General features: G+C 44.0%; 1 protein-coding gene across 1 annotated transcript in view; it reads left to right on the forward strand.

Moving 5' to 3' along the window:
* Positions 1 to 23,923, forward strand: part of RAPGEF6 (Rap guanine nucleotide exchange factor 6) — a 124,512-nt gene that overhangs the window by 66,297 nt on the left and 34,292 nt on the right. The window contains exons 7-14 of the mRNA XM_084268592.1: positions 11,000 to 11,131; positions 17,618 to 17,801; positions 18,640 to 18,776; positions 19,678 to 19,836; positions 20,417 to 20,569; positions 21,091 to 21,255; positions 22,906 to 23,013; positions 23,600 to 23,803. Coding sequence (XP_084124718.1) covers positions 11,000 to 11,131; positions 17,618 to 17,801; positions 18,640 to 18,776; positions 19,678 to 19,836; positions 20,417 to 20,569; positions 21,091 to 21,255; positions 22,906 to 23,013; positions 23,600 to 23,803 — 1,242 coding nt within the window. The remainder of the gene's footprint in view (positions 1 to 10,999; positions 11,132 to 17,617; positions 17,802 to 18,639; positions 18,777 to 19,677; positions 19,837 to 20,416; positions 20,570 to 21,090; positions 21,256 to 22,905; positions 23,014 to 23,599; positions 23,804 to 23,923) is intronic.

Genomic DNA, 23,923 nt, shown 5'->3' on the forward strand with positions numbered 1-23,923 from the left:
AAGGAAAACAGTTTCATTTCAGATCCCAGGTGCATGTTAAACTTGTCTTGTGACAGTAGACTCTAATTTATTTTCTCTAGGCTTCTGTGTTCTTCTCATTCTGCTGTTTAGATAAAATCTAATAATGCTAAACATAATAACAAGATACCTTTGCTCTCTAAAAGTTTGAGCTAGAGCAGAAGACTTGGAGTTGTTTTTCAGTCCCATTCCTGTTTCTGCTGTTGTCTCCCAGGGACATGATGCAAGTTTTAGTTATCTGTAACTAAAATCAGTGTAACACCATCTTCTGATTCTAAGGGGCATCGATTTGGTCTCCAGGATCTTGAGTTGAAACCTTCATGCAATTAAAGATTATTTTCAGCTCCTCAGAAGAAAAACAGAGCTTGGATAGTGTGTCCTTGATTTGATTCGATGTTGTCCTTGTCTTTGCTAATGCACTTATATGGAACATAGCCCTGGCAGTATGAATTTTAAATGTTTTCAGTGCAAATAGAGTAACTGATCCTTTGCTTTCTTCTTTCAGTTGATTTTGACAGCGTCTTTCTCTTCCTCTTGGCTTTGTCTCTCCCAGCAATCTTTCTCTGCTCATACCTGTAGCTTCCAGCTCGACTCTCTGCTGTGCAGAGCACCCCATCGTCGCTTGGAGCAGGACCTGAGTCCAGGACCCAAGCGTGCAAGTTCGTGCCAGCAGCAGGAATTGCCCTGTGAGCTCCTCTCTTCTGGTCCCTGATGTTTCTTCCCTCCCACTCCCTTGGGTTTGCAGCTCTCTTGAGTGTCTGGAATTTCAGCCAGCTCCCCTGAGTATTTATGGCCTCTCCTAACCCATATGTTCACATCTCTATCCTCTCCATCCCCGGCAGCAGCAGGATTGCCCTGTTTCTCCATCTTATGTGATTTGTAGGGCACAGCATCTTGGTTACTCAATACCCTTATCCCTGAGTGCTTGCAGAGTGAGTGCTTGGACCAATAAATCCCATTTTTCCTTATGCTTAGTTAAAGGTTTAACTCTTTTATTACAAATTATAAAACTTTAAAATACCCTTTTTGCTTGATAATTGACTAAGATAAAACTGGTTTAGCATGAGCCGTGTTCTATGGACAACTTGGATTTTGTCCTACGCTGGAGTGTAAGGTGTTAAATGCAAGGACACGTTGTACTTCTACTCAATAGAAAAGGCCTTTTCCTGAAGTATTGTTTTATTGGAAACTGGCTCTGATATGCAAATAAACACATATCAGTTCATTTATTTCCTCCCAGACTTTGTTTCAAGCCTGCTTTGTTCCGATTCTGCTTACAGCTACGCCCAAGTGTGGTACCACCCTGTTTTGCTCCTCTCCCTTCCAGGAATGCTGGTCTTTGGGAGTACAGGAAGAAAATAGAGATGGAGGATTAGTGTTCCTCTTGGTGGTGGGGTTTGTTTGGGGTTTTTCTGCCTTCTAGAGGATCTGAGAGCCTCCTCACCTATTTGGGAGGTAATGCATCCCTGCCTGTGCCCTCATAGCCTTGCACCGTGTGTCCCCCAAGCCTGTTGTCACCTGAGTGTCATTCCTGTGAAGTGAGGTTGTAGCAGCCTGAGGATGTGTGGAGAGGCACCATCCTCACTGCTGTATTTTACCAATCGGTGTATATAAGAGTTTATAAATTATTCAGCTGAGATGAAACTCAATGTAGCATTGGAATTCCATGTGCCCTGCAGTATTGTCTCAGGATGAGAGCTCCCTGAACGTCAGGCTGCTGTCGTAGCCTGGCTGCCAGAGTTTTAATGACATGTGGAACTTCAGCTTCTTAGGAATTCAGAGCATAACTGGCTGCTGTTTGTTTTCTCCTGTAATTATTTAGAGAAGGCTGGTGTTGTAATGTATTAGTCTTCAGCAGTGAGAGCAGACAGTCAAATTTAAATACTGGGGCCAAAAAATAAGTGTTTTTTAACATCCCTGTTGCATTTTGTTACTGTGAAAATGGGATTCTTGGTGTTTTAAAAAAGTTGCTTGGTGAATGGACCAGAGAAGAGTTGATCTGTAGCAGTTGATGGTTGTGAAAATACAACTTAGGTTGATATATTGGATATTCCTGTTATTGTGGAGCTCTCGTCAGTGCTGGTATGTTTGTCACAGGTGAATTTTCACAGTTGAAGTCCCCACTTCTCCTCCAAAGCCGAGATATTTGCGTGCCAGGCTCTCAGCTTTCCTGTGAGTTAAAGCATAGCAGTAATCTATAATTTAGACATACGAAGACCAAATTAAAATTGCATTACATGTGTGGTTTCAGGCAACACTAGAATTTACTTTGAAATTCTGTCCTCATGTCACCTCATTGTAACTAAGGAAACGTGATACTTCAGAGGATGTTATTTTCTACGCGCCGTAGCAGCCATGAGGACCAGAAGCTCTTGGCTGCCGGCAGCATCCAACAGCCTTTAGGGATTTTTAATTCCTCTAGATGTGTTTTGTTGTGGTGGGGGCTTTTTGGGGTATGTTTTGTAAGCCAGGGGTTATTGTAGGGATGCTACGAGGACGGTTTTTCAGGGCACTGCAGAGCTGTTGGGAGTGGTACTGAGGTGGTCCTTACTACTTCAAGATTTGTGGCTGCAGCACGAAGAGTTACTGGAGTAAGTAAGTACTGTGGGTAATGAATTGAAATAAGTATTGTCAGTGAGCCCGTTTGTATGTTGTCAAATGGAAAGTGGTCTGGAATTTGTATAGCTGGACAGGTGCTGTGTCATGTTGAAGGTTACAGGTTTCTATCACTGCCTGTTGGGAAACTGTTTGATCCATCAATTAGCTCTAAAAAGAATGGCAAAAAGACACCATTGCTCCTTAGAAATCTGAAGAAATCTCTTTTGTGCTGCTGGTGGAACATATGTGGGCTTCAAGGAGGAAATGTGTGTGTTTGCCTGAAGTGGTTGAGGACTGATGTCAGCATAGGTAATTCGGCTGGGCTCAGCCTGCCCGGCGTGATGTGGCCTCTCTGGGTTTCTCCGAGGAGCCACTTTCTCTGCTCCCATTAACACAGCTCTCAGTGTAGTTCAAATGTTTCTCAACAGGAGCAGAACTGTAGTGTGTATGTGAAAGGTGAACTGAAGCCAGAGCTGATGTATGTAAATCCTTGGGAGAAATTTCCAATCAGGGTCATCAGAGAGAGAAAGGCTGATGAAGGGAAGGAAGGATATAAGCCCTGGAAGGGAGAGGGGGCAGCTGGCAGGAGGTTTGGGGGACTGCAGTCCCCTTCAGCTCCTTGATCAAGTGCTCTTGTTAGGTTGACAATTTTGTTTAATTTCATGTTAAAACTGAAGGTAAAAAGGGGGATTTTGACTGGCTGTTTGGATCAGCTCTGGAAGGAGAATCGCTGCCCTTAAACCACTTGGGAGCATTTCCTCAAGCTTGGAGGTTGCCAGGAATTGTCACAGTTACCACTCTGAGGGTCTGTTAATGGCTTCCAGCTTAAACCAGTGAAACCCTCATCATGGAAAACCTTGAGAAGTAAACAAATTAACTTAGTTATCTGTGCTGGAGAATGGGGATTGTCGGCTTAGGGTTTAAGAGCTGCTTTTAGTGCTGGACAGGCTGTTGGTGCAGCCGTGCCCGGTGGTTTTTAGGGTGATGGGTTTGTCTGTGTGCAGCAGCACCACAGGACCGTGCCCTGCTCGTCCTCAGGTGCTGGGCAGAAAGAAACCTGGGGTTGTTTCTGAATATTGCTCTTGCTGGCAACATTTCAGGGAACTTGAGAAAAGCAAATAAGCTATAACGTTACTGACAGATCTGTAAAACCAAGGACAGAGAATCTGCTTACACAGCCTATAAAAGGACAGACTGTTCCCTTGGAGACTGATGCTGCTTCTGTGTCCAGACTAGATCGATCGGTTGTAAACATCCATACCTAGGAAAAGTGATGAAAAACTTTGCTCTCAAGGAGTTTCAAATAAAGAATGAGGCAAAACTTTTGCTTCCTTATTGCCCATTTTCCTGCCATTAATTTGAATTTGTAAGGGATGCTGCGCTGGGAGAATTAGGTGGGCTGTGCTTCCTTTGGTTCGGTTTCTGATGCTGAGCCCTTTGGCCAGTGCCCTTGTTTCTGAATGTTTAATAAATGTGCTGTTTCCTACAGGTTGAAGCATGATGGGGAAGCTTCTTCTGCACATAAAAAAGGATAATTCATAGGTCATCTGTCCATTTGTCTTTGCAAATTCCTGTTGTCTGTGCCTTTTCAGCATGTGTTTTCTGGATACCAGGAAACACTGATAGTTATTTTCAAAACTTCTGGCACACACACAGGTGTGACCTTTCCCCCCACCCCATAGAAAAAAGGTACCAGCAAATCCAGACTTAAGTCATGTAGGAAATATGGGATGAAGAGGATGATCCCTGTGCTGAAAGAGGTTCTTCTGCTCCCTCTCCCTGGGGAAAAATGGGGAACAGAAAGGCTCAGTTGAGCCCTCCTATGATGTAACTTCAGTTACGACCGGTGTGCTTGTCTTTCTCTTTATAGAAACACTGCAAGGACTTTTCTCTAGCCTTAATTTTGAGCAAAACCGTGTGTGGAGGAAAGATGTCCTCAGGCTAGCAATCATTTCTGGTGTGCCTCTCATAAGAGTTAATTGGTGGTCATCTCGTCAAAGATCACGTAATTTGCTCTGTTGTGCAGGGCATGTGCAGTCTTAAAAAATCTGTTATACCAAAATTAGCTTTTAATTTAATTCCCAAGTATTCTGTGTGACTTCACTGCTGTGAGCAAATGGTGCTGACGTAGGAAGGAAATGTCACTGCAGACGCACTCTGCTTGGGCCTGTGGAAATGGTCTGTTAGCTTGGGAGAGAGACCACGTGTCAGAGTTCATACCCCAGTTAAAGTCAAAATTACAGACATAGGACTTGGTGAAGGTTGGCAGATCACTTTGTGGGGCTGTAGGTGTGGAGAGAAACACTGCTGCAAGGCTGACTGCAGTATTGATTGAGAGAAGTTGTGGTAGTTGGGAACTCTCTGGTCAGACACACATGTCCCGGTAGCGTTGCAGCTTTGTTGTCTTACCTGTATCTTTGGGTATCAGACACCTTGAACTGAATGTCTTGGAAGTTAGGGACTTTCAGAGGACATCAGGTGAGATGCAGTTCAGCTGACTGCACTGGCTAGCCTGAAAAGTATGTGTAAGCATTGAACATAGTCAATGTTTTCAGGGTGTTTGTGGCTGTAGGGGGAAAGTACCACTGTAAATTTGGGGTGGTTTTGGTGATGGAAATGTTGTGAAGTAATGAAGCTGAAGCACTTTACCTTCCTGTTATCCAAGAGGACGACGTGTTGGCTGGTTGGTTCACCTCCAATATTCATCAGATGCAGAAAAATGCTGAATAGCCCATGAGATTTTGGTAACTGTGCAGCAGTGTCGGTCATCGGTGTTGGTACCAACGTGGTCCCTTTTGGAAAGGCAGCCTAGATGAGATAGTCTAGTACCCTGTGCAATTACATCTTGAAAACTCCAGTGTTGGGGACTCTACAGTAGGTTGTTCCAGTCATTGCTTATCTCACACAGGGGAGGAAAAGACCAAGCCAAGGTGAAACCTCTCCTGGTGAAACTCAGATCTGTTGCCTCTTGCCTTCTCCATGTGGCTCCTTGTGAAGAAAGAGCTTCTATCCCCATTGTAGCTGCCCTCTAAGTGCTGGAATACTGTGCTGAGGTCCCCATGAGTCTTCTCCAGGGAAAAGAGAACAAATTCCTTCAGTCTTTTCACATGGGGCAGGTTCCTCAGCCCTTTGATCATCTTCATCTGTCCATCTCCTTTTTGAACTCTGTTCGGCTCAGTGGCCTCCAGCACCCCAGGTACCTTTCAGCAAGGCTGCTCCTCAGTCACACAGATCCCAGCCTGTTCTGGGCTCTTTGGCTATTCCTCCCCTCGTGCAGGACCTCACACACATCTTTCTTACAAACTTGGTACACACATGGCAGTTCTAGCTGGGGAACTGCTGGAAAGCTCAGCAGTCACTGGGAGAAATGGTCACGTCATTGCTCTGCCCTTGGTATCGAACTAGTCTGAGGAAGTTGGTAATTGGATATTAAATCCAGATGTCCTGATTGCTCATTGAAAAAATACCAATAATCAAATGAAAGACTCTTTGCAAATAAAACTTGCTCAGAAGTGGGAAGGTAGAGCTGGGCTTGGGGAGCAGTTTGACACACCAAACTGCCGCTGTCAGATATAACCCTGGGTTGCTGCGCTCTCCTGTCCTGCTACATTCTTCCTTCATCCTTTTCTCATTCAGACTGGTCACGAGAAGGACAAGGATTTCTGGGAATGCATTGCAGCTTTTGGATGGTTAATTAGCGAATGGGTAACTTTGGAATACAGGGTGGATGCTTCATGTGACAAATTTATTGGCTGTTCACAGAATTGTAGGGCTTGGAAGGGGCTTCGAGATCATCAAGTCCAACCCCCAAAATACCACTGTCTCGTGAGTGAAGTCGATGCTTTTTTGCTGTATCACTTGGTTCTCATCAGACCTTTGGTGGTTCTTTTATCTTCAGCAGTTTTGAGCTGATGATTTTAGCTAACCAAGGAATGTCTCTGCTGGTTCAGACCCAGGGTCTGTATGGCCCCATAAATGTCCCCTGGTGTCATGTAGAGCACCGGTGAGCTGTTTCCCCTGCAACACCTTCAGGTGTTGGAGGATGCTGCAGGGTCTGCTTCCCCATCTTGTTCCCTTCTCAGTTTGATTAGTTGTCTCCCCCACATCAACTCCCTGCATTTCACCAATTACCCCTGACATCCACCATTCTCCACAGCCTTCCCAAGGACCGTTCTTTCTTCCAAGGGTGCCCAAGGACAGCTATGAGCAGAGGTTCTTCTCTTCCACATTTTGTTGCTTTTACAGCATCCCATCGCTGCATCTTTTTGTCCCTCTGCTTCCTCCAGCTGCTCCGAGCAGCAGAGCTGCTCTCAGCTCAGCTGCTCCAGCTTTGCCCCTCCTTTCAAACCTCTAAATCAGTCTCTCCATCCAATTTGTCTTCTACAACATGTGCAAGTCTTGAGCATTCTTTCTGTCTGGAGAAGAAAGAAAGCACTTGTGTGTACTGCGGTTCTTTGTGTCTGGCTCTTTTAAGGTGGGAGTTTCTGCACCGTATTGTGCAATAGGAGAGAAGAGGTTTGGGGCTTGAAGAGGTTTGGGGCTTGTAGAGGTTATGGGTCTGTGGTTTAGCAGAAGTGCTGATGCTGCTTCAGTGCTGAACTCACGAAGTGATAGCGAAAGCCAGGTTCCTGTGGGGCCTTGTGGAGTCCTCCCCTCACAGGTGTTTTCTGGGTTGCTGAGGGGAGAGTTTAATATTTTGTGTATAGCAATGTTTTAACTGCTACTTAGAACTGGCTTTTACACTCTGGTGTCTGCTGCCCTTCCCTGCCCTCTCCCCAGTGTCGCTGACTGCATCCCAGTGAGCAGGACAGGATGCCCCTGTGTTACCACCTTCAGAAACCTCACACACGCTTAACAAAAGCAGTCCAGGCTGTGGTTGCTTCTGGGTTTTTGTTCAGACAGACTGATGCTGCCATTAGGAAGGGCTTCCAAAGGGTTTAGTGTTCCTTCTTTCCTTTTTCCCCTCTTGCAGTTTACAGTATCTCTTTAAAAATCCCCTTGTTGATGCAGGCTTTTTCTCGGTGTCATCACTGGCTGTACTTCCCTGTCTCAGTGGGAGGGCAGAGCTGTAGGTGGCTGTACAGACCAGAACTTCTATTTTCTTACCTTCCTTTGGCGTGCAGCTCTGTGGCATTTCAGCAGGACGCTCGGTGCTCAAGATCCTTTTGTTGGGAAAGGTCAGTCACAAGGATGTGCTGGCACCAATGTGGGGACTGGCTGTGCCAGGGGTGTCAGACTCACCCGTATTCCAATTCCAGATTATCCCTTCTTGTAGAAAAATGAAATTGTTATGGTTTAAAGTGGCAAGAGAGTAGCCTGTTTCTGAGTGTTTATCAGAATTTCATGGGTATTCGGGGTTTTCCTGTCCATGGCTGCCAGGGCAACTAGGCAGGAGATCGCAGCATCACCAGGTTGGAAAGACCTTTAAGATCATCCAGTCCAACCATCCCTGTCCTGTGCTAAACCATATCCCTGAGCACCTCATCTCCCTGTCTGTTAAACACACCCGGGGTGGGGACTCAGCCCCCTCCCTGGGCAGCCTGTGCCACAGCCCCACAACTCTTTCAGGGAAGAACTTTTCCCTCACATCTGAGCTGACCCTGCCCTGGGGCAGCTTGAGGCCATTTCCCCTTGTCCCATCTCCTGTCCCCTGGCTGAATACACCATCAAACACATCTCTGCACCCTCACTACAGCACCCAGCAAGTCCTTCCCACATCCGTTGTCCTGTTCTTACAGAAACACCGTGTCTGTATTGGTGCTTAGTGAGCTCTGAAAGAGAGAACAATCAGTTTAGGTAATAAAAACGACATACAAAAGACAGAAGCTGTGATTTATTTTGGGAGATTGAGTAGAGTGGCAAGCAGCACTTTAAAGGTCACTTGTCTCAAATAAACCTTCTCTCTCTCTCAAATTTAAAGAGATATTGTGGTGTTTCCTTGCCTCCAACCTACATTAAATGTCTTTTACAAGAACGAATTGAAGGGTCTGGCAGGAGCATCGTATGTGCCCATGTGTTTTATAGGTGATGGGAATGAATGGGAGCGCTGGCAGGGGGAATGAGGATCAGTTGTAAGTGATTAATGAGTTGATAAGGAATGCTCCTTTGGGAGGGCTGGTGGTGCTCAGAGCTGGTCCGCCGGTGAAAATGGCACGCAAAGCACACACACAACTTTACTCTCATGGGAGCTGTGTCTTGTTCCAGTGGTGCTTCTCAACCTGGATATACTGAAGATCCTTCATCATGAGAATCTCTAAATTTAAACTGAATTAGGAAGCAAAACTCTTACATGGCAGTGTGTATCTGTGTGTGTGTCACTGTGTTTGAGCCAGGGTGGGCTCCAGTAGCATCACCTTCTGACAGAGAGCATCATCTTCTCCTGGACATCCTGCAGAGCTGGGTCTGCTCTTGGTTCTGCTCATTCTTTTCTTGGAGCCTCTCTGAAAGTTTGACAATCATTAGGAGTTAGGATAGCAGGGAGCTTAAATTAGATTTCCTTGTGTCTGCGTTACCATGGTCAGCATGGGACTTGCTCCTGGACAGAAGGAAATCTGATTGAAGGCGCACTCAGAGCGGGTTGTTGGAACAGGGATGTTATAAAAGCTGGGACAGGCTGCAGCTACACTGGGGTCTTGCTAAGTTAAGGCTGATGAATCTGTAGGGGTTGAGTTCCATAGTTGAGTAAATCCCTGGGTTTTTCAGTTAACTCTGACCTCCCTTGCATCAGGGACTGACGGCATCCCTGCCTAATAATTGCTGGCAAGTACCAGGTTGCTGCTGGATGTTGTCCTCCCTGGCAGATGATGTGCTGACCTTGCTCATTGGTGCCTTTTCTCCTGGCCGGTAGCACTGCGGTGTTTGCAGAGGAGCCGCCTGAGGAGTGGAGCTGCTGGGAGCAGCGGAGCAGTGTCACCCTGCGGCACAGGCTGCTCTGGCCATGGCGTGGAACGCTGTCACAGGGGCAGCAGGTGGGGAAAGCTGGGGGAATGACCTCCATCAGCTCCACCATCGCTCAGCATCACTGAGAGATTGGCAGCTTGACTAATGTCCGCGGGCTCTGTGGCAGATAGCAACCTCTCTGCCTCCTGTCCAGGAGCAGCAGTAGATCGTGGAATCGCTTCGGTTCTAAAAACCCTTTTAGACTAAGCCCAGTTGTAAACCTCACGCTGCCGAGTCGGGGTAGCAGCTTTCTGTACATGGCACACAAACACCTACCATAGGAAGCGTTCGTTTGGGTTTACAACATACCCAGCTAGTGCTCCAGACCAGAATTCAATCTCAGCTTTCCCACTTTGTGTTCGTACCTTTTCTACCCTTGCTTAAGAGGTCACACCTCGGCGCACGTCAGCGCTTCCCGTGCGTGCTGACAGGGAGTGAGTGTACCTTTGGTCCCTGGATTGAGTTCTGTCAGCTGAGTGCTTTGACCTTTCTGCTGTCCTCAAATCCTGAAAATAGATTTATTTTATTATTACTTTTTTTTTAAGCCTGTAAAACTTCTTGGTGGCTAAACATAGGCTTCAAAGCATTGTGTTTCCTTTGTGTTTGGATCAAGTTTGCTATTTTATACCTACTGCTTGGAGGGTTTTGTATGGGAGTTGGTGGAAGTTAGTAGTCTCTTGCTTTTCAGACTTTCTCCTCCTCCAGATGTTAATCTGCAGGTTGGATATTTTGTGCTTTCTCTTTGTAAGTAAAATATGTATAAAACTAGAATAATGTAAATGTTAGGATAGTGAAAAATAGCTTTGTGGTCTTTCAGCACCTGGAGTTACTTGATGAGTAACGATCCGTGCTGGTTTTAAGAGCCCAAAGGTTGGCTTTGATCAGTGATTGGCAATGAGAATGTCTTTGGGAATTACAGATGCCACAACATCCCCCATGTTCCTCATAATTTCAATAATCAGAGTTACAGTATGTATGTCTGAGATGCCCTCAGCCTTGTTCTTCTGGGTGTGAGGAAGGTTTGGAGAGACCTGTGCTGCCACTCATGGTTTCAATGAGATATTAACTAGCCTTATAAACAGGAATCCTGCTGCTTAATGGATTACAATGTCAGCTGATGGTTAAGACTGTGGGCTATTTGGCTGGCATCATCTGTTTGTCCTTATGCACTCCTAACCCCGTTGGTGTCTGTTGGGGAGCTGTAAAGGGGCAGGACCTTTGCTTCACAGAGAAGTGCATTGTTTCCCATCAGATGTATAAAACCTGACCTGGGATTGGGCAAGCCTGGTCTGAATTAGCCTTTCCCCGCAATGTATGTCAAGGTACAGGTGGATATTCATATGTGTAACAAAGGTTTTATGAATAACTCTGTCTTCAAATCAAACTGACATCTTTTTTTCCCTTTCTTTTTTCTGCCTTCCCCCAAATCCTGTTTTATTTACAGCTTCCAGCTGATCTTACCAAGATGCATCTCACCGACAATCCTCATCCTCAGGTGACTCATGTCCCTTCAAGCCAGTCAGGATGCAGCATCGCCAGTGATTCTGGGAGCAGCAGCCTGTCTGATATTTATCAGGTAGAATTGCATTTGTTCCATGTCCTTCCTTGATGTTAAACACTCCATAAACAGAACCAGTGGCTGTTTATCCAAGACTTGCCCTCTCTATCTTCAGCATATCCCCACGTTGCTCCTGTGACTTGCCACCTCCACACAGAAATAAAACAAACTTGTTGCTTATAAAAGTCACATTTGATGATTTATGGAACTGTTTTCCTCTGTTCTGAAGCAGCACAAGTTTCATGAAATCACTCTTATGTTGCGATTACCTTCCTTGATTGTTTGTATTTCTTGTTAATAACAGATGTTCTGTTCTGCAAACAAAAGCCTGGTAATAAACGCACCCTCTGCACCAATTAATTGTAGAAATTCTGGGGTTGCTTGCTGAGAACAGAAGTTGACTGAAATCCAGAGATAGCTTTCATTTGTTTACGGATAATATACTTAATGAGTTACCTGTCTGATGTCACACTGCAGAGCTGGTTTCATGGGGTTTTTTCTTTCTGCTTGATGAGGATGCTCATCTTGTGTTTGTCTTGATGAGCAATTCCACAGCTTTTTTCCCCTTCTAAGCTGAAATCTGACAACAGTACTGAGTATACAGCAGGTATTGAGCACGATGTAGGTGTAACTTGGTTTCAGATACCTGTGCCCTTGGCTACTTTCTGGGTACTATTTCTACACACTAAACAGATTAGTGATGCAGTTTCTTTATGATGAAATATGGCTGGGTCACTTCAAAGCATTTAAAAGAAAAAGTCTTTTAGAAGATTGTCTCTGCATTTCTGTCCTATTTAATCTGCTAGCTTACTTTAGGTTTACCTCCTACCAGCTAGGTCAGTAGAGTCTTTTTAAAACTCTGTGAATTCTCTGGCTCTTGAGAGGCAGGGCTGGAAGATTTTGTTCTGTGTAATGATTTATTTATTTATTTAAATCTTCTGAGTCAACAAATTTGATTTAATTAGAGTCACCAGTACTTGCCTGTGTGTTGTACCTTAACATCTCATATATTAGGATGCTGATGGGCAGCTTTCCTGCCCGTCGTCTGCCCGCCTGTCTCTACCTGAGTAGTTGGGAGAGGTTGCTCTAAGTGAAAAGCACTTAAAATATATTATTGATAAAGAAAATATTCCAGTAGTGAGTGAGTACTCTACCATTTGTGGTTAGTTGCATTTGAAATGCCTTATGTCTGCTCCTCAGAAAAAGCCAAAAGAGCCTAACTGTTAAATAAGAATAATACAGATAAAAGAAATAAGGGAGTAGCACACTTCCATGCACCATAGCATACACAGTGGTGAAATGCTTTTTTGTACCCTAAGGAAATACTAATTAATGTGAAAGTGACTGCAGAGTTTGTGTTAATCGTGAGGAGTGAGGACCTTTCAGGTAGGAATCTCCTCCTTGGTGACATGAGCTGTCGGTTTTTCCATCCGGGGGGGAACGTGGCTGTCTGTAAATTTGGTGAGAGTTTCCAGGAAGCCAGAGCAGTGTCTGAGGCAGGTTAACACTGTTAGACTCACAAGAGAAAGAATATTACAGCAGTGTATGCCCATAGCTACCATGTCACTAATCCTGAAAGACAGCGTTTGCCAAACTGGGGGTGAAGGGAAGATGTGCAACAAGGAGTGAAAAAAACAACCCAGTAGAAATACCCATTGGGTTTTCCCTCCCCTGTTTAATTTTGTCATGTTTTCTATATCTTGTCCTTGTATGCAACATGTGCAACTAGTAACCTGTCAAGGGATGCTGGGTGCTTTATGGGCTTTAGTAGCTGCACTGGTTTTGGAGAAGCCTCTTACCGTTTGCTCCAGTTAGACGTGCATGGATGGATGCTGTGTCATAAAGCCCTGCCACAGTATTTAACAAGGCACTATACTGCAGTGATGCATTGATACAGGCACGTTTTGAACTTGGAAAGAAAAAGAGAAGTGTTTCCCCCAATATTTGTCATGGTATCATGAAGGCAGAGAACCTCTTTGATATGCAGTAAACTCACATTTTGAGTACATGGTGTTGGCTGGGTACTGAAAGCATTTTTGGTACGTTAAATACAGCTTTTCATTAAGTATTTGGAAAAGCATGCTTTGCTTTTGCTTTTCCAGTTGGCTTCAGATCTGTTATGTACCAAACTCTCTAGGAGTATCATTAATGTCAGCAGAGGAAGAGCATTTTTGACTAATTTTGATTAATGTCACCTCAAAATGACCTTTTGAATTAATGGTATCTTAACATTAATTTTTACAGTAAGTAGTGCAAATGTAATTCCAGAATAGGAAAATATGATTAGAATAGTAGAACCAAAGAGTGAGACAATTTTTTATTGAGATTTGGAAAGGGTTTCCGTTCATCTGTGTGCACTAAATTCATCGATAGTGTTGAAATGAGGTTTCACTTGTTCCAGCTGCCTCTCAGTCCAGGATGTTAAACAGGAAATGATGAACATAAAGCTTAAGGTGAGATCAGCAGAAAAGGAGCCCTGCCATGAACGTGTTGTATTAAACCCTCAGTTAGCTGCTCAACCTTGTGAAAATAAATTTATGAAGGTATTTGTCTCCCTTCTCCTGGACCGTTACTGCTCCCTGTTGGAGCGTTCAGCATTTCTGTGCTAAAATGCCCAATGTATTGCAGAGCCCAGCTTGCTTGAAGAAACCACAAAGCAGTTGTCTTTAATGTAGGGGAAAAAAACCCTGAAGCAATTCCCTGCAATTTTTAAAACAACTTCTGTAACTGCCTTCAAGCGGCTTTTTAATTGTATTCTGACCTTTTTTCATTCAGCCTGTTTCTGGCCCTGTGCTTCGTGGGGGAACACTGGTGTTCAGACAGGCTGTGGGGCAGTGTGTGGTTACACATACAGAAGTTGAAATGGGGGTTATAGAGCTGCTTTGAGCTGTACTAGGTGTGTTCAGGGAAAGCTAATCCAATGGGATTACAGAGTGAAAACAGCTTGCTTTGCCCTTTCACGGGGCAGGCTTTAAGGCAGCCAGGGTAACGTAGGTAATCCAGGTCGTACCTCCTGATGTAGGTGGGTAGGGTCTCACTTTTACCATAACGAATTGAATTCTTCTCTTAATGACTAACCAGTTTGTGTCTGTTTTTTCCTACATATTTAGTGCTGTCAGCAGTGTGCTTCAAACTGGGTTGGGTTTTTTCCCAGTCCTTCATTGATCACTTTGGCAGTATATATTCTTTGTGGGCAGCAACATTATTACCCAGCAGTAATTCCAATTGTGGTTAAGGTTTTGATGTTAAAATGGATTATCTATAAAATATGCATCAGGGATTGGGCCTTACTGAGGGGTTTTCTGTCAGTTCTGAAGAAAAGCTCAGGTGGTTTCTGTCTGATGGGTTTGTCATGAGGGATGGGGAATAAAACCTGCTTTTGAGACTGGGTCACACCAGGAGTCCTGAGCACTAAAATACATTATCCCATGGAGATGTTACAGCACAGGAAATTGCTGACATGTGGGATGTTAAATACATTTTTCCTGTCAGGTCATGTTTCTGACTTACAAATGGAACATGTATTGTTACCACCAAAACTTTGCAGAAGCCAATTCTATGTCATTTTGGCTTCCAAAGCGTAGGGCAGCGTCCAGGACATCTCCATGATCAGCATCTCGCAAGCACAGCCCCAACGTGTGGATTGGCAAACTGTCTGGTGCTGTCTGGTCATAATAATAACATGAGTGTAAAAATAGCACCAAATGCTTTGACAGGAAACTGGTGTTAATTTTCCAGATGACCCATGTGACAGAGACCATCTGAGTCTGTTCCTGCAGCCTTCCCAATAGATGCTCTTGCCCTGAAAATCCCTGTTTGTGTGAGATTCCAAGATTGCAGCTTCTTGTTTCATGCTACAAATGAGTAGTTCATAAATGCTGCCGTGAAGAAGGATTTTTATATTTGATAATGGAAACAGCTGGGGCATCATGCTTGGGAACAGCAGCTACTTCTGCAGAGAGCTTCACAAGCAAAGCCCTTCCTCTTCCTCCCAGCACTGCCTGACCTGCCAATGCTTTGTCAGCCATCTGTGCCTAATCTTTGGCACACAGTTTGGGGACCATCTCTTATTTCATAGCTTCATCAAACCCCAATTTATTTATCAAGAAAAGACGAGATGGGTTTATTGTATATCCTATATAGGACAACAAAAACATTAAAGAATCTCTTCTGTAGAACCTGCAGCCTTGGGTTAGTTATCTTAGCATGAGGTTATCAAGCTGGGAATTAATGCTGCAGGCTGTCTTACTCTGCCTGGAAAAGTTGATATAAATTGTGACTGTTTGGATGAAGAAATGCTAGCAAAGTCCTTGAATAAAAAGCTGTACTGATCATGTGCTGCTGAGGCTCTCCAAGCACAATTTGCACTTGGGCTTAATTCCAGAGCTGTTAATGTGAGCTACATAAGCCAGTAAAGTGATGTAATATAAAACAGATTTAACCCTGTATGTATCGTTATCCTGCTCTGAAGGAGATGCTTATGTTAAATCATGTAAGCCTTATTAGGTTAGCTGGCTAATTATGAGAATGAGGAGAAGCTCAAGGGACCAAGGTTGTGTCTAACCCCAGTACTGCTCTGCCCAGGGAAGGAGGGCAGTGTGGCTCAGCTCTCCGAGCGCTGGGGCTCGCGGTAGCTGGTTGATGGGGAGTGTGTAGGAAGATGGAGGTGGTGCAGTCTGCTGGGATTAAATCATTGAGACTGAGCCTTGTTTGTTAGGAGGAGAGGAAGGCAGGAGGTCAGGGTGGATGGGCAAGGGCCTTCTGGTCAGACCAGAGCGCCAGTGGAAAGGTGTTTGGTGCAGCCAGGGATGTGTGTCCCAGGAGGAATATGGGGACGCTGTGGGATGTGTAGGATTGGGGTCAGGAGGGGTAAAGGCACAGTCAGAGCTGGATTTGACAGGGGATGTGGAGAGTAACCAGAAAGGCTCCCATAGGTACAGTGGGCTGATGTAGCTGCTGAGGCACTTATCTTGTTTGGTTGGTCATGGTGGCCAGAGGAAGTGTCTGGTGGCTGGAGAAAAGGGAGCAAAAAGGCTCTGGGGAGACTTCACTGCAGCCTTTTCAAGACTTAAAGGGGGTTTATAAGAAAGACTTTTTACCAGCCCCTTAGTGACAAGACAAGGGACACAGTTTTAAACTGAAAGAGGGAAGATTTTAGCTTGGAAGAAAGTTTTTTACACTGAGGTTGCTGAGCCACTGGGACAGGTTGGCAGGAGAAGCTGTGGCCACCCTGTCACTGGAGGCGTTCAGAGCCAGCTTGGACAGGACCCCAGCCTTCCTTCTGGAGGTTTTATGAACACACAGAGTATTTGATGTGTTGGTGTGTTCAGTGTTCCTGGAAAACCTCCAGGATTTCTTTTAAAGTGAAAGTGAACCTTGTAAATGTGTTTCTTTAAAAACCCAACCCAACCCTGAATTTTCTACAAGTCTCTACCTAAATCACCATACACTTTGCAGCGACACATCTTGTTGCTCAAATTTTTGAATTTGAACAGAAAAATGATTTGCATGTTGGCTTAAAAGATAAAATAAAATGAGATTGAGCAACTACTCTGTGGAAATCAGAAATTTCAAAGTGGGTTTTTTTTGCCTTCCATCTGTTTGGAAAGTTATTTTCATGCAATTACATCATTTAACTTTACCCAAGGAATTATTGCAAATGATGCCTATAGGATTGTGATGTCTGGTGCCAGAACTGCGTTCTCCTTCAGCCTTGCTTCACGTGTCTTCTCAGTGTGATGTCTCTATTGCCATCTACTGATGACATGAGAAATGTGTCTGTGGGCACTGGGTGGTGGTACTGGGCTGTATTACCACAGAATCACAAGGTTGGGAAAGACCTTTGGAGATCAACAAGTCCAACCAATCCCATCCTAAGCTAAACCATATCCCTAAGTATCTCATCTACCCTTTTTGTAAACACATCCAGGGAAGGTGACTCAAACAAGATATTTCATTAATAATACAGACTCTTGAGTTGGGGAAGAAACCATTTTGTTTATGTGAATTTGCATGAAGGAGAAATTCTATAAAATGAGAAACAGTCTGTAGAGGAAAGAAGAGTCATCTCCTTCCCCCTGCCTCCAGCTTGTATGCTCCCTGCTCTGTGTCCTGATTAAAATCCATGTTATGATACCAAAATGAAAAATGAGATTGAAACCTTTTCGTTTTAGGCACTCGGTGTGTTCTGATCTTTGCACATACTGATGGGGTTTTGTCACCTGTAGTTAACTGGGGCCGGGGAGGGAAGCCAAGACAGAGAACAAGTGTCCCAGTATATTCATTTTGTTCTCTCAACTTGCCATCATAACACCTGTGGCACGGTGTGTGTTTGTGTCACCCTGTGACTCTGGGTTTCAGTGTAACACGGGTTTTTCCAGCAGCTATTACAATTTCTGGTTTGAATTCTTAGTTTCTTTCGTTGCATTAGCTACTGAAGCTAAACCCGCGCATCATTAAACCAAAGACACTGAACTCTTTGTCTGCTGGATGTTTCCTTTGTAGGCTACAGAAAGTGAGATGGGAGATGTTGATTTAACAGGTCTTCCAGAAGCACCTGTAGACTCGGAAGATGAAGAGGAGGAGGAGGATGAAGATATTGACAGAACTTCGGATCCACTGCTTGGGCGGGATGTTGTGCGAGAGTGCCTGGAGAAGGAGCCTGCCGACAAAACCGATGACGATATTGGTGAGCAGGAAGAGAGAAGAGTTAAAAAATCTTTACATAAAGCTGTATCTTAAAAATCTGTAGGAGAAGCATCTCTGAAAACTGTTTAATGACCTACTGTTAAATGTATAAACTCATAATTACGAATAATGCCTTCTAGAGATCACTTTGCTCTGGTGCTACTGTTAATTGAAGGACTTGTTCTACTGAGAGAGTATTTGTTCAGAGAAACCAAGTGTTTTATGAAACAGTCCTTGAGATGCTTCAGCTGTCGAGTAGTACAGACATTGTGTGGGTTGATTTGAGGGGGGGATAGGTAGTGAGGTAATTTTGACTGCCTGAAACTGTTGAATTAATTATTAAACATCAAAGCAACTCTATTGGTACTGCAGTCTAGAGTTACATAATTGTAAACTGGAAAACAACTAAGAGGAAAATAATGTACTGCAGTGTTTAACTAGAAATCTGCATTGGTTTAATAGTAAAAATTGTGTTAGGCAGTTCTTCAAATTCCTCTTCTAAACTCTGGGAAGCTGTTTCATTCTCCTATCAAGCTTAGAGTTGCTGTACTGTAAGGGTAGATTTAATTTCTCTAAATGTTGGAAGCTGAAGTGCTTTTTTACTCCAGCCAGACTGCTGCCCTAAGAGTCAATCAGAACATGATGAAGACTGTGGAGCCGAGTTCCAGTGGTTGATGACAAAGTGCATACAGGGCCCATTTAGCCACAGGCACTAATGGGGATTGTGACACCACTGAGCAAGTTTTCCATGAATTGAACTGAGATTTAATATACCTGTGGAGGGGAAGGTATCTAAAGAACCTTGCAGTCTTTATACCAATATTTCCTTTGTCTAACAGAGCAATTACTGGAATTTATGCATCAACTTCCTGCCTTTGCCAACATGACCATGTCTGTGAGAAGAGAGCTCTGCTCAGTGATGATATTTGAAGTTGTAGAGCAAGCAGGAGCCATCATACTTGAAGACGGCCAAGAAGTAAGTTGCTGCTTACAAGACAATTTGAGCGCTACAGGTTGTCCAGGGTGTCTGGGGGGAAGGGCTGGAAAACATCTTGCCCATATCTGCAGCTCTTCTGCACCTGAGAGTTAGAAAATTCTTCTTTCATCGTGACCCATGTCCTAAATCCTCAAAGCCTAGCCCACCCCTTTGGACTTTCTGCCCATGTATTACTGTCTCGTTCAAGACTTGACCATGGCCAAGTATAGACAGACACCAGCTCAGTGTGGTGTTACCAGATAAATACCTGTGGCTGGAGGAGATCATGTTGAACATTATTTATGGTGCATAAGAATCCATTGCTAAAATACCTTTCTTCTTACAATGCAGTGTTTTAAAATGCCCAACAATGTAAGTATCATAAATGTCTAAATTAGGTGCAGTTTCCATGCAGGTTCAGTGGGGGACACACATACTCAAAGTAGTCAGCTCTCAGGCTCCCAGAAGATGGTCAGAATAGTTATCTTGAAATCCCTCTCTGTCCTTGAATCAGGACATCTGGAATGTCTACAGCAGGTCATCTCTCTTGTCTGTGGCAGTGACAATTTTGGGTACACCAGGGAAGAGTGTTTGTTCTCCCTAAATGGTGTAAACATATTGTAGCAATTAGCCCACTGATTGAAAAAGGGATCTATTCCTCAGCATTCCTCCCTGCTGAACTGGGTCTGAAAGGAATGAGGAATGCTGAACAGCAACCTTGGCTCAGTCACTTCATTGCTTGCTTCCAGTGCTCGTTTTCAGTGCATGAAATGTTGGCAAAACTTTGGTGACAAACTGGAGGCTACAAGAATGAGCCTTTCTAAGATAAGAGCATTGGGACAGCTTATAGAAGTTGTTAAATTAACTTCACTTTTTAAATCTGTTATTCTGCTTCCTCCAGCTTGACTCCTGGTATGTTATTTTAAATGGCACAGTGGAAATCACCTATCCTGATGGGAAGAGTGAGAGTCTCTGTATGGGAAATAGTTTTGGGATTACTCCCTCTCTGGACAAACAGTACATGAGTGGAGTGGTCAAAACCAAAGTAGATGATTGTCAGGTAAGTTGACAGTTCTTTACCACTGCCTTGTAGTTTTAAGCATCTGTTTAAAGAATGTGCCTGTGGAGGGGGTTGGAACTAGATGATCCTTGAGGTCCCACCCAACCCAAAGCATTCTATGGTTCTGTGATTCTAAAATGGACTGCTTTCCTCTTCAGGCATGATATTTGTTCCAGGAGCAGAGAAAAGGAGGTTGGTATTTCATGGGTCAAGGGCTCTACTGATGTGAATTGTACTCTCCTTGGTAGCTGAGGTTTATTTCACACTGCTGGTGTGTGAGAAACCAGAACTTCTGCTTTGTGCTGGATGTAAGCTCAGTCCACCCCTGTGTCCATGACTGACATTCAGTACAGAGTTCTTGCAAGCTTTGTCCTCTATAAGTTTATAGCCCATTTGAACAACCTTTAGGAGATGTAAGAAGGTGACCAATTCTGTTTGTCTTACACTTGTAACTTTGGTCTAGCTGGACAGAACAGCAGGACGTTCTGCTATCATCGTTCTGTCGAAGCAGCCCAGAGGTGTAGGGATCCCTTTGTGTTTTGGATGTTTATTAACGATCCTGTTGTCTTTTTGGGGGCAGTTTGTGTGCATAGCCCAGCAAGACTACTGGAGGATTCTGAACCACATGGAAAAAAACACTCACAAAGTGGAGGAAGAAGGAGAAATTGTTATGGTGAAGGAGCACAGGGAGCTGGATCGCAGCGGAACCAGGAAAGGACACATAGTTATCAAGGTAAATTTCTTGTTACACTTACCATTAATCTACTAAGCCTTTATTTATTAGAAAAATAAATACAAGTTTGGTTTGAACTTAGAACACATACTCAGTTTTATCTATGTGTGAGCTCAAAAAAGCTGACTGAAAAGAATTTCTATTGTTTGACCAAGTTCCTTCCATCTCCCTTTTAATAAAGTTACACCTGTTCAGCACACTCACTGAGTTTTGTATCAGGGGCACCCTTTGTTCATCTCCTTTGACCTGTATTTTCTAATCATAAAGAGGAACTTAAACCATTTATTAAAAATAAGGTGAGTTACTAGTTGGTTTAGCCAGGTATTCATCACCTGTGCAAAACATTGGGCAGAGAGAAGCATGAAGATCTGATTTCAACACGTTAGTGTGCTTACTCCTGAGTTTGCTGTAGCTGAAATTTGAAAAGGGAGGGTGCTGTAGATAAGGTTTTCCATTAAGATACTCTCTGGGAAGAGGTGGTGACAAGAGGAATCAGTTATTTTTTGCATTTAACTTTTAAGGCAACACCTGAGCGACTCATCATGCATCTCATAGAAGAACATTCTGTTGTGGATCCAACCTACATTGAAGATTTCCTTCTAACGTACAGGACGTTCCTAACAAGCCCTCTGGAGGTTGGAAATAAACTCCTGGAATGGTTCACAGTGGACAGCCTCAGGGATAAGGTCAGTTTGAGTTTGAGATTAGTATTTCTGGTGAAATTGTCTCCAAATTGATTCCTTTTCCTGTTGCTGATAGACTAGGATTATGCTTGAACTGTTTTATATAACTACTCTAAAGTATTTCTTATTGGTATCAAGGAAGGATTCTCCATTGTGGTGTATGTGTATGGTGTGCTATCCTGGATTAAGTATGACACTGCTGCTCTTCTGCAGAATGAGCTACAGACTGTTTTCTATTTAATTTAGATGTTAATGTGAGTCTCTGAAATCCTTTTTCACCAAAAATTCAGGCAAATTGTGTTCTTGCTCTCTTGGACAGTGCCATCCTGCTTTTCACAGCAGCATTGAGCTCGTCCTCTGTTGTTCTCTCCTTTCCAGTGTAGTGAACACATGTTGTTTGAGCAGCTTATTACAAACTTTGTACTTAAAATAAACTCCTCCTGGCAGGTGCAGCTGATAAAAATGCTTCTGTAAATCCAGCCAGGTTCAGCTCTGTGTAACTCTGCTCATAGACATGAAAAATGTCCATAGGCTGGAATTTGCATCTGTGTCCAACTTGTTAAAAATTCCAGCAGTGAAATTCTTAGCCAGTGGTTTTGTGTCTGAGCTTTGAGCTGAAGGAAACCCAAGAGACTCTCAGGGCACTGGACTTCTCCACGTAGGGGATTGTCTGGGGTCTTTCCCTGTGGCTGCTGGTTCCCTCCTCACCTTTCTCCATCCTGTTCGTTTTGGCAGCTTCTGTGTTTTAAGAAAAGTAAAAGAAAATAGTCTTAGCAAATAAAAGAGGAAATGGTTTATTTTTAGACAGGAGAAGGCAGGTTAACCCTTTCTCAATGACATGGATGGATAAAACTGTGGTCAGACTGACTTTATCATGGATGAAAGTAACTGTGTGGCACCTATAAAAGCAACCTGAAGTTTTAAGTAAAGTTCTTAAAAGACAGAGGTTTTCTGTTACCACAGAATCCCAGGCTAGTTTGGGTTGAAGGGACCTCAAAGCCCATCTAGTCCCCCTCCCTGCAGTGGGCTGGGACACCCTCCACTAGCCAAGGTGGCCCAAAGCTTTCTGGTCTGGGAGTGCACATTACTGGCTCACGTTGAACTCTCTGTCCCCCAACTCCCCCAAGTCCTTCTCCTCAGGGCTGCTCACCATCCCTTCTCTACCCAGCCTGTCCTGGTGCTGGGGCTTGCCCTGACCCACGTGCAGGACCTTGCCCTTGTGCAATGTCATTCTCACCTCTCAAACCTTGAGTCAAGGTCCCTCTGGCCAGCATCCCACCACACAGCTTGGCTGTCACAATGTTCTTCCTAGAACTTTCTTTAAGGAGGTCACTGGAATGCTTTAAAAAGGTAAGTTTTATGAACAGCATGAGGAAGAGTTAACTGAAAATGGATCTGTGCAGCAGTAAGTACTAGGTGGTGTAGCCAATTTTAGGTACAAAAACGTTTGGGTTTTTTAGTTTTCATTTGTTTCCACAAATAAAAGAGAAGATGACCTCAAGTGCAAATGTCTTCTGCTTCTGTTTGTGACCAGATTCAGTAATCTGTCATGTGTTATTCTGCTGTGTCCTCACATTCTGTGCTCCTGGATTGAAGCTGGTAGGAGAAGAATTGCAGGTACCTTTTTATTCATGTCATTGTTTCTTTTTCCAGGTTACCAGAGTGGTCTTACTGTGGGTGAACAACCACTTCAATGACTTTGAAGGGGATCCTGCGATGACTCGATTCCTGGAAGAATTTGAAAAGAACTTGGAAGATACGGTAGGAACAAGAAAGAAAGACAGTCACCCTCCCTAACACTGGGCATTGTCCTCTTCCAGTGTGGTACCAGTGACTAACACACTCCAGTCTGGAAGCCTGACCATCAAAAGATGGCCTTTAACACAGACATATTTGTTCTTAAGTGCACATTCAGAGATAAAGCCCACAGAAAATAGTACACATGGCATTCCTTGGCGTGGTTTTGTGTTGGGGACAAGGTTTATCTAGTAGATTTGGATACAAAGAATCATAGAATCATCAAGGCTGGAAAAGACCTTCCTGATCATCAAGTCCAACCATCAGCCCTACACCACTGTAACCACTAAACAATCTCCCAAAGTGCCACATCTACCCATTTTTTGAACAGCTCCAGGGACAGCAATTCCACCAGATGGTGGAATTCCACCTCCCTGGGCTGCCTGTTCCTATGCTTCACCACTCTTTTGGTGAAGACTTTTTTCCTAATATCCAGTCTGTGGCATCATAACTCCTTTTTTCGGGCACTGAGGAGGGGGATTTAACTACTGTTTTACTATTTCTAGTACAAAACCCCATTGCCCTCCCTTTTGTGTCACCTCTGTTACAGAAAATGAAAGGACATCTCAGATTGCTGAACATTGCCTGTGCTGCCAAAGCAAAATGGAGACAAATCACCCTGCAAAAGCCTTCCAGAGACTCACCACTGTTCTTCAGCCTCCTCGGAGGAAGCGACAAGGGCTTTGGTATTTTTGTAGAGACTGTGGAGATGGGCAGTAAAGCAGCAGAAGCTGGACTCAAGCGTGGGGATCAGGTAAAAAAATTAAAGATCTTGTGAAATATCCACCTCTTAATGAATTAATAAATTCCTGGTTCAACCAACTGTGGTGTTTCCAACAAAAAGAATGTGATGTTTACTAGAAGCAAGCGACTG

Source organism: Gallinula chloropus (genome assembly GCF_964237585.1).
Source record: "Gallinula chloropus genome assembly, chromosome: 10".
NCBI classification, from domain to species: domain Eukaryota; kingdom Metazoa; phylum Chordata; class Aves; order Gruiformes; family Rallidae; genus Gallinula; species Gallinula chloropus.